The sequence below is a fragment of the Protopterus annectens genome, chromosome 1.part1, assembly GCF_019279795.1.
Source record: "Protopterus annectens isolate FY-2018-M chromosome 1.part1, PAN1.0, whole genome shotgun sequence".
Lineage (NCBI taxonomy): Eukaryota > Metazoa > Chordata > Ceratodontiformes > Protopteridae > Protopterus > Protopterus annectens.
The window spans coordinates 379,746,400-379,762,373 of NC_056726.1; the positions used below are offsets into that span (position 1 = coordinate 379,746,400).

Here is a 15,974-nt window from a genome sequence, read left to right on the forward strand (position 1 = left end):
TGTACTCTGATCCCTGGTACTCACCCTACAGCAACCAGACATCATGGTATTTCACTAAAGGTGCAGCCTTGACCATGGACTCCAGAATGCCCCACCACTGCACCTGGAAGTGCACACCCTCTCCAGCACCTGCCATAGTTCCTGCATGGTTCAAACTCCAGCAGGTTATGCTGTATTCATGCCTGTTGCACTTAAATAAGCCTATTTTCCTGCTCTTACACACCATTGGGCCATTTTTAAAAATACGGTATGTCATTTAGCATCGCACAATTTATTTTATTTATTTTTATTTATTTGCAGTTGGTTTACCAGGATAGTCCATTGGGCCAAAAGAACCCGTTTTCAATGGAGTCCTGGGGAGAAAAGCTCCAATACAGACAAATTAGGTACATACAAAAAATTACAATAATAATTATACAGAGTAGAAGATAAAACATTTAAGCTCAAATTCAAGAAGCATTCAAAAACAATACAATCTGATGAGGATTTATGAGAGGTAAATAAGCTGAAACAGTAACGTGATATACATTGCAGAGTAGTTATTCAGAAGGAAACATAAAATTACATTACAGAGTAGATAAACCACAAACCTGCTTAGCTGAGCTGAGTAGTGCTTAAAATGCCAATGTTTAGTGATGCTTAACAGTATGCAAACCAGCTTAGCTGAGCAATTCTTAAACTGGCAGATGCCTAGCAGTGCTTCACACTGCTTAGCATTGTGCAAACCAGCTAAGCAGTCCTAAAATGTTCCTTGTTTAAGCAGTGCTTGGCAAGGCTTAGCTATGATTAGCAGAGCTTAGCTGAGCGCAACAAAACTGGATTTTAAAATACTTCTCATAATTTGTATTTGCAAAATAAATGCTTAATAACCTGTCTGTGTATTCACACCCTACACTTACTGCACATAAAGCTGTCACTCTAACCATTTGGCTATATGGATGTGTAGAGTTCTGCCATACTTTAGCATGTACCTCTCCACTACGTTTAAGCACCACTCAGCTTTGCTTAAAGTTGACCTTTGCATTCATAATTAAATGTACCCAGTTTCTGTTTTTAGATGTCTGGCACATGTTAATTGCTGTGCGCCGTGCCACTCCAAAAAAAATATTTCATACATATGCATACATTGATATCTGGCACTTTGACAGAGCAGGGGGGGTGTTACTCATCTCCTGACTCAGTAATTCACTTCCTACACTGATTCAATAACCATGTTACACAGCTCTCCCTCAGTAACATGCCTTCATTAATATGCATGGCGTGCTATTGAGGGGATACCGTGTACATGTCCACTGTACCGTGTAGGCTTTACACTGTGCCTACACGGGGTTTTTTTAAATCTTTGGATACAGATTTTATATTGTTTAATGATGTGTCTGTGTTTTCCTTCGTTTTGTCACTCTGTTTTTTTAAGTATGTATTAATGAATAGAATGACATTTAAAGACATGCAGGTTGGTGCGTGCGTGAGTGGGTGTGCCTTCTTTGAAGGTTGGGTGTCGAGCTGGCACCTCGTCACTGTAAAAATCCACTGCCAATCATTAGCAGACCGGAGTTCCGCTGTGGCGACCCCTAACCGGGAAAAGCCAAAAGACAAGAATTAATGAATAGTATCCCATGTTTTTAGTGGAAGAGGGAAGAGTTATGTGTTATTTGGTATTCAGATTTTATATTAACTAAATATCCAGAGTTTTGGTTGGATGTCCCTCCTTTTCAAGAGCCTTTGTTCTTATTTTCAGTGTTTGCAGTTTGAGAGGAATGTATAAAATTCAGACTTCTAGTACTGTGCTTCTTTTCCTAGTTTTTGTTGCCCTGTCTAATCTGAGTAATACCCGTCATTAAAACACTGTTCCATGGGTATGTGCCATGCATGAAGGATGAAATGTCTGCACCATCTCATTTTTTTATATATTACAGTTTTATTTATTGATAACATTTTTTCTTATATCCCTCGTGTTTTCAGGATGTTCCTACCATCTCTTTCTTTCCTGTTAGCCATTTTTGGGTTTGGATGTTGTCTGGACAATGGACTGATGAATAGACCTCCAATGGGCTGGCTCGCATGGGAACGCTTTCGCTGCAATATTGACTGCAAGAAAGATCCGAAAAACTGCATCAGGTAATGTGTAGTTAAATTTGTAGTCCATAGTAAGGATCCTTTCCTCATCTTGCAGCTCTAATGACACTACTGTTACAACTGTAACACATTCATTTGTAGCAGGAGTATCTATTTTTGCATCTCCCACCAAGAAAAACACTACCAAACTTTAGACAGTCTTTAACAGCATCTGCTGATTCAGTAGAAACTCACCACTCTGTCAGCATCAATGTATCACCCTAAGAAAACTCAAATGGCTACCCATAAAACAAACATCTAACCCATTCTTAGGATTCCAACTCTACAAATTACTCCAACTTCAGACATTTACTCCTGTTCTAAACTTCATGAAAAACCTCCCCTACAATCCGTGATACTACTCTCAAGCCACACCTACTCTCATTATCCGTAGTGCCAGGCTCCAAAGCACTGCACATTCATTCTCCTCTCAAGTACCTTCTCTTTTTGGCAAGGTCTTTTCAACGACCTAAAGAAAATCAAAAATGACTGTGAAGTCAGAATGCAACTCGAAAAGTTCTTCTTCATTCAGGCCAAATGCTCCTGTTTTAAAACAGGGTACATATCAACTAACACACTAACCCTATATAATTTACACTTCTCTTCTCTTCTCCTCTCATATAAATACTGAAGTATGACCCACTTTAGAAGCTAATGTAAGGATTGTACATTACCTTCAGCTTGTTTACTATAATATATATAAATTATGTGTGTGTGTGTGTGTGTGTGTGTGTATATATATATATATATATATATATATATATATATATATATATATATATATATATTTATAATCTGAACTACTCTGTTATTGCTTACAGTTTTCCTTTTTTGTTTCTATTTCACCCAGAATGAGTAAATTGGTTAATACTGATCAGTGCACTACCCTGATAAAAAATACATACAAGTTGGTTATAAAAAATACATATAAGTTGGTTTTCAGTTAATACAGTTTCATTTTAGAACGTTCATTGAAGGCTTTGAGTGCATAAATATGACAGTCACATTGCTGACCAGTGGGTAAAGTGATTAGGAGTTATAACCCAGCCTGTAATCATGGGCATTGGTTTGCCAATGCTGTCAGTTATCTGCATCAGAGAAGCAACTTAGGCACTCAAGGGCTAACCTGAAAGCAAAGGACCAAGCAGGTTAAAAACCATGTTCACCATCAGCTGACAATCTACCTCCCTGTATTTCTGAAACATGCTGCTAATTCTATTGCTTACCCCATCTCTGTACTTATAAATAGACCTAACCACGAAAATACAATCCCATATGTCTGGAAAAAGTCTTTTGCTTTACCCCTTCACAAAGGTGGTAATTCCACTGATCCCTGTAATTTCAGACCTATCTCCTCTATCTACAATACTGGAAAATGTATTTACAAACAGGTCCCCAATCATGTGTTACATGAAAATCTTCTAACCCCTACCCAGCATGGATTCCGTCCTTAGCAAAGCACATCTATTGCACTTATACCTTTCACACATAGTATTGCTAAAGCTCAAGATGGTAATAAATTAGTGTCCTGTCTCTTCCTCTACCTGTCTAAGGCTCGGATAGTGTCTTCCATCTTCTACTGCTGTCCAAACTCACTAACCTCAGTGTCTGTAACTGTACTATAAACTGGTTCAGTAGCTATCACTCAAACAGATTGCAGGCTGTCAAATGGCTATCATTTTCTCCCTTCCTAACTGTAAAAACTGGAGTTCCCCAAAACTCCCATCCTTGATCCCCTTATTTTCAACATCTCTACTAACTACCTCTGCACCTCATGTCTCCTGTCTACAGTAATACAACATGCTGATGACTCTGTCATCTCCTGCTCCAAAAACTTAGACAAACTACACACCATCACTCAGCGATCTCTACACTCTGTCAGAAAATGGCTAATATCAAACCAACTACTGCTAAACCCTAAGAAAACCAAACTCCTCCTCTTTTTACCAAAAACAAAAAATTTCACAGTCACATCCGTGAACAACACATTAATCACATTCGAAACTCACACTAAACTCCTTGGTGTGACAGTAGATGATCAACTCAGATATGACCTCCATGTTCAATAAAGCATTAAAAAAAAACACCAGGAGTTAGGCCTACTATATAGACACAAAAAAATCTTATCAGTCAAATCCAAGCCCACCCTTGTACAAGCTTTTCTACTCCTGCAATCTTTTCTATGTTGCCACTATTATCACTAACCTGCAGTCCATTCTTATCTCTAAACTGGATCTCACATATAACAAAATTGCAAGATTTGCTGCTGATATGTTCTATCAATCTCACTGCTATCTATTTCTGAAAAGCCTCCAATGGCTAGAGTTCTGCCATCAACTCCTTCTTCCCCAGCTGTACCTAACTCATTCTTAACTGTCCCACCTTTTGCCCTGCTCTCCTGATCTCCTACTGCACGTCAGATCGAGCTCTTCAAAGCTCACAGCAGCACCTTCTAGAGGTATACATGTCTAAGAAAAACATTGACAAACTGCTATACAGCCACTCCTTAGTTAACACTTGGAACAAATTACCGTACACATATGTTCTATTACCAACACTAATTTTTTCAAAAAAAGCTAAAATCCCATTTGCTTAACTCATGGTCATGTTTATGCCATGATCCTACCTGAACCTCCTACTATTTCCTACCATTTTTCTCCATTCTCTTATAGAGTAAACTATTACTGCTCTTCCTCTTTTATAGGCTGCTTATTTGCTTTGGATTCTATTCCTACACTGTCGAACATTGTTGGTTAGTATTTGTATATAGTATTATCACATTTTTTATTGCACTAATTATGATAGTCTCTCCCTAAATTTGTATCTGTATTTGCTCATAACCAACAAAACTGTAATTAACTTTGTATTGCATTGTGTTATTGTAATTTTTGCTTAATCTGTAGCTTTTCTCTTTGGGCCTCTGCTGAAAAAGGGCTTCCTGCCCAGTCGGATTAACCCAGTCAACAAATGTGAAACTAAAATAAATAAATAAAAATAGGTAATGGCCAGCTTGCCCTTTTTCCCCCAGAAGGAAGGAGTAGCAGTTCCCACCTTTCCACCATAAAAATATGCCTATTTCTTGGTGAATATGACAGGTTAAAAATAGTGCATTATGGGTGTAAATGTGCTGAAGTATATATTAGCAGGCACATTAATGCAATATGCATTGAACAACAGACAAAAATAAGGTGCAGCACTGCAGAAGAACCCTACCATGTACCCTTTGTATGAAGGGTTAAGGGATCTGTCTCCTAGCTGTTATCCCTAGGGAGAATGAATTGGCAGTATGGGCAGTGGGGTGGTCTTTAAAAACTCAGGGGTCATTGTGTGCATGGGTGAGTGGATGTGGGTATGGTACTGTTGGAGGGGCAAAAATAAAAACAAATAACTATTACAATGCATTACAACTTTAACAAGGTAAGCCTTCTGAGCTGTTTGTCGCTTTTTCTTAGGGAAGTGAAACTGTAGAGATGCACTGCATGTTAATGGATTGATGCTGATTTGTAACACACTGCTGCCTAGCAGTGTATGTGTAGGAATAGATATATATGGATCCAAGATAACCACAGGGCAAGCAACTGTCTTCAGATGCTCTGCCCATACCAGTAAAATTTTATAGCAAATTTTACAACTTCTCAGGTGTAGGGGGAGTCTCATCCTTATAATATGATAAGAAGATACTGAATTTGATAAAAACTGGAAATATGTGCCTTTATAGCCACCCAGGGTTGCCACCTTTTAACAAGGGCAAAGTGGGACATGGGGGTGTGGTCAACAGGGCCAACATGACACTGGCCACACACCCACCACGACATCACCAGAGTTGTTAAAGGAGATGCAGTATTATAGAGGAATGGAGCAAAAAAGAGTTTACAAACAGTTTGAAAAAGGTCAAATAGTAAATGAGGTAATGTAGGGGGCATTTTGGCAATTGAAGACTAACATTAACACAGCTTGTAGAAAATGAAATGCATTATTTTACAAGACAAAAAGTTAACCATATTCACTGAACCAAAAACAGTAAAATGAATGAGAATGCACAGTGGATACCATAGACCTAATTTAGCTTTTGACCACGGCAGTTAAGAAATGTATGGCACTAATTTAATGATCTATTAATAAACATGCCCAACAGCAGCACTGGTCATAATCTGATTATAATGAAAACAGTAAATAAGTATGTTGAAGACATCACTAAAACACAAAATAAAAAAACTACCCTGTAACATGGTTTAGCACAATCTCAAATACGTTAGAATATAAATAAAATGCTGGTTACTGCCACAGCATGCTTGCTTATAAACAAATAAATAAATAGGTAAATAACAATAACATCCAATGTGTAAAAATCCAAGCAATCCGGTCTTCTAAAACAGATAAATCAGTTTATTGCACAGATGAACCGATCACAAACAGGAAGCACAATAGCCATGTGCTTTAAATATCTGCATGTTAATTAATCAACCAACTTTCCATAACACAAAACTTGAAAACTAAATATGTAAACATAATATCATTGACATCTAAAATAGACAATAGTATATACATATTCTATTGAAAATTAAAATAACTTCATTCCATGGAGAATGTAAAAACATATTATAAGCAGCATACTGTCAAGTATAAAAGTATATGCAGCCTAATACATAAATGCATGTGATAGTCATATTAAATAAAACATTAATACATGCAAGTAATATTGCAAGGCAACTTATAAACTAAGCAAGGTAAATACCATCAGAAACATGATAACTAGCAATAAAAATAGTCATATACAGATCGAGAGAACTATTATCAAACAAAGTGGTACTTGTTATGGTAAAGTCAGTACATGAATGTATAACTGCATCTGTGTAAGAAGTGTATATAAGTGTAGTGTCTAAATAAATATATATATATCTAGATGTATAATATATATCTAGATGTACATATGCACTCATATTATACATCTAGATATATATATTCCTCTATTTATTTATTTATTTATTCCTGTACATATGCACTCATATTATACATCTATATATATATATTTATTTAGACACTACACTTATATGCATTTATGTATTAGGCTGCATATACTTTTATACTTACAGTATAGATGTTAATGATATTATGTTTATATATTTAGTTTTCAAGTTTTGTGTTCTTTAAAAGTTGGTTGATTAATTAACATGCAGATATTTAAATTATGGCTATTGTGCTGCAATAAACTTTCACAATCTCAAATACATTGCATTAACGAGCATCCATCCACAAAAAAAATAAATGGAAAAAAAGTCAAACATTTTAACTTTTAAAAATACTTCTTGCAAGAGAAGTAACAAACCTCAAAACATAGCAATTAATCCAGCACAGCAATGCAATAAACAGGCCCAAGTAAAAGTAACACACCCATATTCACATTACAAAGCAAACAGTACATTTGTATAAATGAAAACAATCTTGTACCTACTAGAATAATAAATGAATTACATTAACTGTTAACATTCCCCACAAAAGGTAGACTTGTACCACATAGACATGGACTTGCAGGAACAGGAACAGCATTATAGTGCATATTCCATACAAAAAAAGTACAAACTATGCTCAGTGCTCTACAGACAACGACCTTTATCATAAGAAGTTCGAAGAAGTTCAGCCCCCTACAATGGCTGCTGTGGTGCACATCTGCTTACCTGCGGACCCGGCCCCCCTCTAAATGCCTCTCGCAGCAGGTCCGGGTCTTTTTTCTTGAGTGGAAAAACCGGAAAGGAAATATTTTTTTTTTTCTTTTCCAAAATTTTAAAAATTGGCGCTGCAAGCGCAAAAAAAAAAACTTTTAAAAGTCCCAGCGCTTGGTGCGGGGAAGCGGGATTGGCAACCATAAGCCACCCTATCTTTCCTACAAATAATCTAAATGGATCAGCATAAAATGAGTCCTTTCAAAATAAGAAATATCTGAAGAAGAACATCCAAGAAGAAGTAGTAACCTAATTGTAGAATGTATCCTTAAAATATGCATCATTTCAATAATAAAATGGATTTCATACAAGGCATTTGTAATAAACTAGAAGATAATCAGATAAACAGCATACACATATTATAATATGATGTTGATACAAGTTAAAGAGGAAGATATATAAACCAAATTTTCTTGAAACAAAAATGTATAGATGTTCACAGGTTCATAGTTTCATAGGTGTTTACTAGGCAAATGAACACAAGGGCCTTTTTAAGCCTAACCATGCATGCCAAATCTCTGATAAGTTCTGGTACCCTTGATAAGTGTAAGCAGGGGCTTGAAAGGTGAATAATTTACAAGCAGGGGCCTGGGAGACGAATCACTTACAGTGTGCCTGTTTCCATTAAAGACATAGGTGCCAGACCAGGGATGGATTTCCTGTTCTCCAGCCAATTGTCCAAGTTTCACTTGATTTGGTTAGGGAAGAACTCAGCTTCACATGAATGGGGAGTCTGTTCCAAAGATACATACCTGTCTCTCCATTAGGTCCTATTTATATCACAGACAAGGTTTAAGTTTTTAGAATGGGTAACTCTGGTGCTGTTTGTTTTGTGAATATGCAGGAGCTTCATCAGAGTGGGGTTTGACAATGCCTTGTATGCCAGGCATAGATCTCCCCTCAACAGCCTGTAGGAGACAGAATACAAGGATAGAGCCTTGAGGCAGTCTGCATAGGGCATGTTACTGTATTGTTTTAATGAGGAATCTCTGTGGAATTTCCATTTGTTGGATATGCCTGATTAGGTACATACCAAAGGGGGCACTGTACCCAATGACAGGTCTGATGAATGCTGAATAAGTGGAACAATTACTTCCTTGGACCTAGATCTCATACCTTTGTTTATAAGTTGCACAACACAGAACGATTTCCTAACTATTGTAGGCAAGTGATGTTCAAAGGCTAGATTACTGTCTATGCGTGTCCCCAAGTCCCTGACTACTGGGTCAGCTCTTAAGGGTGTGTTGTCAATATGATAGTTACCAGGGGTGAATGACTTCCAAAAAGATGCTGTTATGCATTTCTTGGCAGTCAGTTTAAGTCCATGGCTCTGGCATCAGCTGTTTGTCTGTGTCATTCCTTCCTGGAGAACATTTCTGTCAGTGGGCAATTCAGTGACTGTTCTTAATTTGCAATCATCTGCAAATTTAGTCAGCCAGAAGCCACTGATGTTGGCCTTGACTTCAGAGAAGTAAATGACAAAAAGGTGCAGTCCCAGGACTGATCCCTGAGGGACTCCACTTGTGACTAGCCTCTTTGTAGAGTTGGGCTTCCCAATTCTAGTCCTGTCAGTGAGCCATTTGGGTATCCATCAGGTTACATAAGGGTTTGTACCTAATGTCTTAAGTTTGTCAACAATGCCTGAGTGGAATATTTTGTCAGATGCCCTGGCCATGTCAAGGTAGGCGGTGTGAACCATTTTTCCTTCATCCATTGCTTTGGTGACCTTTGCCAAGAAGTCTACCAGACTGAGTAGGCATGACCTGCCCTTGATAAAACCAAATTGGGTTGGGTCCAGTGTCTGGAGGTTTCCTATGTCATTATTGATCATTTCCATGACAATTCTTTCTCTGTCTTTGCATATGAGACTAGTGAGACTTATGAGTGTGGTTTCCAGGCTCTGTAGAGGGTTCATCTTTGTGCAGAGGAATGACTGTTGCTGTTTTCCATTTATAGGATTGTATGATCATAGGATGTTGCTAGGCTATTGGCCATGAGGCCCTTATAAGCCTAGCCAAGAGTTTAGCCCATGTTTAGACAAATAATCTCCCGATGCCCCTGTCCAGCAGAGACACAGGTGGAGTCCCAGGGGTATATTTTCTGTTTCCCATCCAGTTATCACTTAAAAAGAGGTAAAGAGGTACTCTGCTTGATGTGGAGAGGGAGTCTATTCCATAGATGGGAGAGTTTCTGGGACACAAATCTGTCCCACCAACAAGTCTTGTTGATATCACAAACCAGGTTGAGGCCGAGCGTGTGCAGGTTACTCGAGTGGAACTTGACTTGCGGATATGCAGCAGTCCCATCAAGGTGGGGCCCGTGATCACCTTGTATGCCAGACAGAGGTCACCTCTGAGGAGTCTGTATGAAACTAAGTAGAGGGATAGGGCTTTTAGCCTATCTGTGTATGGTGGATGTTTGAGGCCCTGGATGCCCTGGTGAGGAACCTCTGTGGTCTCTCCAGCTGCTGCATGTGCTTTGCGAGGTACATGCCGAAAGGGGCATTGTACTCAATAATGAACCTTATAAGGGAAGAATACAGGGATGAAACTAAGAACACAGTTAAAAAACGACCTCCAGAGGAACCAGAACCAAAAAATTTTATTACCAATTGTGTTTTAAAATTGTTTTTCAACATTTTTTGGTTCTGGTTCCTGTGGAGGTCGTGTTTCAAAAATGTTCTTTGTTCCTGCCACATGTATTAGAAGAATACAGGGATGTTATTACCTCCTTGTCCCTGGATGAGATACCCTTACTTATGAGGTGGACTATGTAGAAGGCTTTCCATACAATGGAGGCAACATGGTGGTCAAAAGTCAGGTTGCTGTCAGCCTGGGTGCCCAAATCCCTCACGACTGATTGCATGCTTGGGATGCTGTTATTAATGTGATAATTTGTGGAGACATCACGCTCCCCAAAGGGGATGATGATACATTTTTTGGTATTCAGCTTGAAGCCATGTTTCTGGCACCAGTCATTTGTCTGAGTGAGACCCTCTTGGAGGATATAAACATCACTAGCAGAACTGGAGACAGCACCAAGCTTACAGTCATCTTTAAACTTGATCAGCCATAGCACACTGGTTTTGGCCTGCACCTCAGAAAAGTATATCCCAAATAACAAAGGCTCCAAGGCCGAACCCTGGGGTATGCCCTTGTTACGGGTCTACTGCTTGAGGTGTCTTCCTCTATTTTGACTATGTGGGTTCTGTCAGTGAGCCAGTTTGCTACCCATCTGGTAACATATGGATTTATGCTTAGCTGAGAGAGTTTATCTATTATGCCCGAGTGGGGAATAATGTTAAAGGCTTTGGCCAGGTCAAGGTAGACGGTGTGCACTGTCTTCCCCTTGTCTATGGTTTTGGTGACCGTCTCAAAGAAGTTGACCAAATTTAGCAGACATGACCTCTCCTTGGTGAAGCCAAACTGTGTGGGATCAAGTGTTTGGAGGTTGCCAATGTCCTTGTTAATGAGGTCCATGATAATCCGTTCCATGGCCTTGCAGATCAGGCTAGTTAGGCTGATAGGTCTATAATTTCCCAGATCGGTGGACACTTCACCTTTTTGTAAAGGGATGACGGTGGCTGTCCTCCACTCAACTGGGATGAAGTCGGTACTCAAGCTTTCATTGAATAGTGTGCCTAATGGTGCTACAAGTTCCTGCCTGAGTTCACATAGGATGCAGCCTTTGATGTTATTGGGTCCCATGGAGGCAGTATTTTTGCCTTTGAGAGAGCAGTGATAACCTGTTCCCTAGATATAAGGGGAAGGGGACAGGTACTGGGGATGTCCTGATTTACTGATGGGGGGACAGAGGGGTAAAACTTTCACTGAATCTGTCAGCCAGCAGGTTTGGTATATCTACAGCATTTGTATATGTGGTGTCCTTGACCACCAGTTCTGAACAGATCTGGGTGGTTCTTTGAGGTTGTGGAAATATGTGAAGAAGGCTTTATGATTGTCTTTAGTAGATGTGGCCAATCTGGTCTTGAAGTTTGCTTTGGAGGATTTCACTAGTGCTCTTATTTTCTTGTTCAGGATAAGGAGGCATTGTTTCAAATTGGGCATCTGCTCCTTGGTCTTGGACAGCAATTTTTTTCCTTTTGTTATAAAGTTTATTTATTGTAGATTTCCTCCAGACAGGTTTACTCTTCCTTGCAGAGGATGATTTAGTCCTGTCAGGTATTCGTGATTCCATGCATCTATATACATGCTTGTATAGTGCTTTGGAGAAGTTTTGGATATTGGTGCCAGTTTCTGCAGAGGGGGAGGGGCTGTGAAGTTGTTTATACCATCCCTCAGGAGGCTGTAATCAGCTTTGGAGAAGTTTTTATGTCTGATCATAGCTAGAGGGGGGGTTGGGGTAGATGACTTTGAAAGTGACCGCTGTGTGGTCGGATGTTACCAGGGAGGATGACACTATAGGGATGCTGCAGTGGTTACTCATGTTGGTTAATGCCAAGTCCAATATATTATCACCTGTTGTGGGGGTATGTACTAGCTGCTCCAAGGCATTTGCATTGATGAAATCAAGGAATCTCTGGGCATTTGTGTTCTCTCATGAGTAGTTCTTCCAATCCATGTTTGGGAAGTTAAAGTCACCCAGGATCAGAGTAAAGGGTTGAATCTTGAACGATTCTAACAGGTCTAAATAGGCAGATTGGGCATCTTGAGTCAGATTTGGGGGCTGGTAGCTAGCTAGCTATGATTTGAATAGGGGTCTTGTCAATGGTTAACTGCACCAGGAGTATCTCCTGTGTGTCATACTGTTTGACCAGCCTGGAAGTATGTATGTCTTTAATGTATATTGAAACTCCACCTCCTTTGGCTTTACTGCCCACAGTTTGGGGTCTGAATGTGTAATAGGATGAGTAGCCAGGTAAGGCTGGGGTGCTCTCCGCAGCTTTGCACCAGGTTTCTGTTACTGCACAGATGTCAGCATTTTCCAGGGTTAGGAATGCTTGCAATGAGTGCAGTTTCATGTTTAGACTCCTAGCATTTAGCAGCATGACCTTTAATTTGTGATTTGTTAAAATGTTTATGTTGGTAGTTTTAATCTCATCACTTTTCCTAAAAAAGGCACTATAAGGGAAGCAAGAGCCTTTGCCAGAAGCCTGAAGCCCAAAGCCCATGTGAGACAGATGCAGGCAATCTCTGGCAAAGCATCGTGGTCTGTCGATCATATCTTCCCAGGCTGTCCGGTACTGGATCCCCCTGGAAGAAGCCTGTTTGTGGGCTACAGTTAAATAGAAATTCCAGAAGACCTGATAGATCATGTTTCTTGCTATTTAGAAGGCATCATGGGATGTTGTTTGGGCCCATTGATGCAGTGTTCTTGGCCTTAGTGAGAGTATTAAGGACCTGTTCCCTGGTGATAGCAAGGGTGAGTTATATTTGATGGTATTTCAGAGGGAAGGTTGGTGGGGAGAGAGACATAAAGTTGGAGCTGAATTTGTCAGCCAGTAGGTTTGCTATATCTTCTGGCTCAGTATAGGTTGCTAGATTTACAATGAGCTCTGCACACAATTGTGTACTACCTTTAAGGTTGTAGACATATCTAAATAATGCCTTGTGGTTGTCCTTGGTCTGGAATATCAAATCTACCTCAAATTTGGGTTTGATAGACTTTATTTGTTCTGTGAGTTGTTTATAAGTTTATAGGTTAGTACTAGGCTATCGGCCCTAGGGCCTATACAAGTCTAGCCATAACAATTCCCTGGCTATTTCTTCCCACACTATTTACTTCCCTGGACCCCTGTCTAGCAGGGTGACTGACGTGATCCCTGGGGTGAATTTCCTTTCTCTCATCCAGTCATCAAGGTTCCTTTTGAAGAGGGCCAAAGAGGTACTCTGCTTGACATGTATGGGCAGTCTATTCCAGAGTCTGGGGAGTGTCTGGGTCAGGAACCTATCCCTCCAGCATGTTTTGTTTATTGTGATGACAAGGTTTAGATCCCTGGAGCGTGTGGCTCTGAGGGATTGGGATTTCTTTAAGTGTAGCACGTCCAACAGCTCTGGGTTTGACATGGCCTTGTATGTTAAGCAGAGATCGCCTCAGAGTAGACGATATGTGACAAGAGTATAGCTGGTGTTTTATGTTTTTAAGGAGGTCAGCATAGGGCATCTGCATTAGGTCTGTGATTCTTTTAGTGAGGTATTTCTGTGGCCTTTCCAGTTGTTGCAGATGTCTTGAGAGGTACATGCCAAATGGGGCTTTGTATTCTATAATGGGTCTAATGAGGGGTGAGTACAGTGGGACAATGACCTCCTTTTTTCTGGATGAAAAGCCCTTAGTGATGAGGTGTGCCACATAGAAGAATTTCCTGACTGTTATGCAATGTGGTTATTGAAGGTGAGACCACTGTCCTCCTGTGTCTCTAAGTCTCTTATCACACTTTCGGTGTTTAGTGTACTGCCACCTATGTGGTAATTCACAGGTACATGCTTTTTCCCAAAGGGGATAACTATACATTTATTGGCATTGAGCTTGAGCCCATGGCTCTGGCACCAAGCATCTGTTTCTGTAAGGCCCTTTTGTAGAGTATCGACATCATTTGGGGATTCAATAATGGCTCCCAGTTTGCAGTCATCTGCGAACTTTGTTAGCCAGAGTCCCTTAGTGTTGGCCTGTACTTCAGAGAAGTAGATGCCAAACAAGAGAGGTCCCAGGACTGAAATGAATTTAATTTGATGAGAGTGCTTTTATCCTGCTGGATGCTGCACCTCCTAATTTTTTGCCATGATTTTATTCCTCCTGTTATACAGGTTACTGATGTGATTCCACTAGGGTGGCTTGTTTTTTGACTTAGTTCTGTACTTCTTCCTGTTGGGTACAGCTGTCTCTGTACAACTATAAACATGCTTGTATAGGTTTTCTGTAAACATTTCTGCGTAGGCAGCAGCGTTCTCAGAGTTTATGGGGGCTTGACATTTTGCCAGGTTATCACTTAATAGTAGAAAGTTAGCCTTAAAGTAGTTCTTGAATATTCCAAGGGTAATGGTTATTTTATAGCTGAATGAAGATCTAATATGAGGATCTTCTTGGTCTAACAGGCCTGCCAGAATGGGCAACAGCAGTATCAGATATAATTATGACTATTCTGTCTGAACAATGGATAAAAAGAAAAGCCTAACAACCCGACTAAAGCTTTCGAAAAGAAATAACATTAAAACTTGCATTCTTCAACAAAATTGTATTCTTCATCCAGTAAGACTAAACACTTTGCTGTCTAATGACCAAGGATCTTCAGTGTACTTGAAGAGGCTGTTGTAAATGTCCCAAGTAACAATATTATAACCAGTTATGGATAAGCAGAATGGACATTTTCGGAATTCGAGAGACTTGTAGAGGAAGATAGTTGAAAAATTGTGGTTGCACAAAAGAAAAGTCAGAGGACAAATACTTATTTAAGTAGTGTACCTGAAAGAACTCAGCAAACCTAGAGTCTTGACTGTGTAATATGTAAACCTTCTGTAGTGGAGGCCCATGTAATATATGCAAATGATCCTGAAAGGACCTACCAGTGTTTCAGCTGCATGGCTTCTGAATGCCTATGACTTTTTACAAAACAAAACATTTTTTGTTTAGTTATTTTTGCCTAGTTTGTATTTATGTGGTTTGGTTCAGGTTTTAAAAGTTTTGACTTAATTTTAGTGTTGTCACTTTATTTTTTCTGTTTCACATTGATTTCAGCTACAAGCTGTGATTGGTTTACATGGGAGGTGTGTCTTCTGCACTTAAGTTTTAAAATTGCTTCCACAAGCAGTACATTCATAGTTCTGATGACCTTTTAGTATTACATATAGACAAAAGCACTAAACTGTGGATGTTTTTAATCTACCTTTGGTATTAAACATCTTCAGCAAGTTTTGAGTTCTGTGGCTGATTTGCTGGTTGTTTTGCTGATATTAGCTACTGTTTTCTTCCAGTACCAGAACTGCGCTCTTGTTTCTTCCTTTGGTTTATTTGTTTCTTGAATGTTCTGGGTATGTCAGCAGCTAACTCACAGGAACTGTTTCAAGATGCACCTAACTTTTTCACAACTGAACCTGGAAATCTTGCTTTGTTAATTCAACAACTCACCCAGGCACTTACACAATTTAATCATGGACACAATGTTTCTAAGGTGAGCAGCCATTC

At 39.5% G+C, this 15,974-nt stretch overlaps 1 protein-coding gene across 1 annotated transcript in view; it reads left to right on the forward strand.

Annotated features, from left to right (window-relative positions):
- Positions 1-15,974, forward strand: part of NAGA (alpha-N-acetylgalactosaminidase) — a 535,526-nt gene that overhangs the window by 145,389 nt on the left and 374,163 nt on the right. Inside the window, exon 2 of the mRNA XM_044075331.1 lies at positions 1,963-2,118. Within this exon, the coding sequence (XP_043931266.1) occupies positions 1,964-2,118 (155 nt within the window). The 5' untranslated portion in view covers position 1,963. The remainder of the gene's footprint in view (positions 1-1,962; positions 2,119-15,974) is intronic.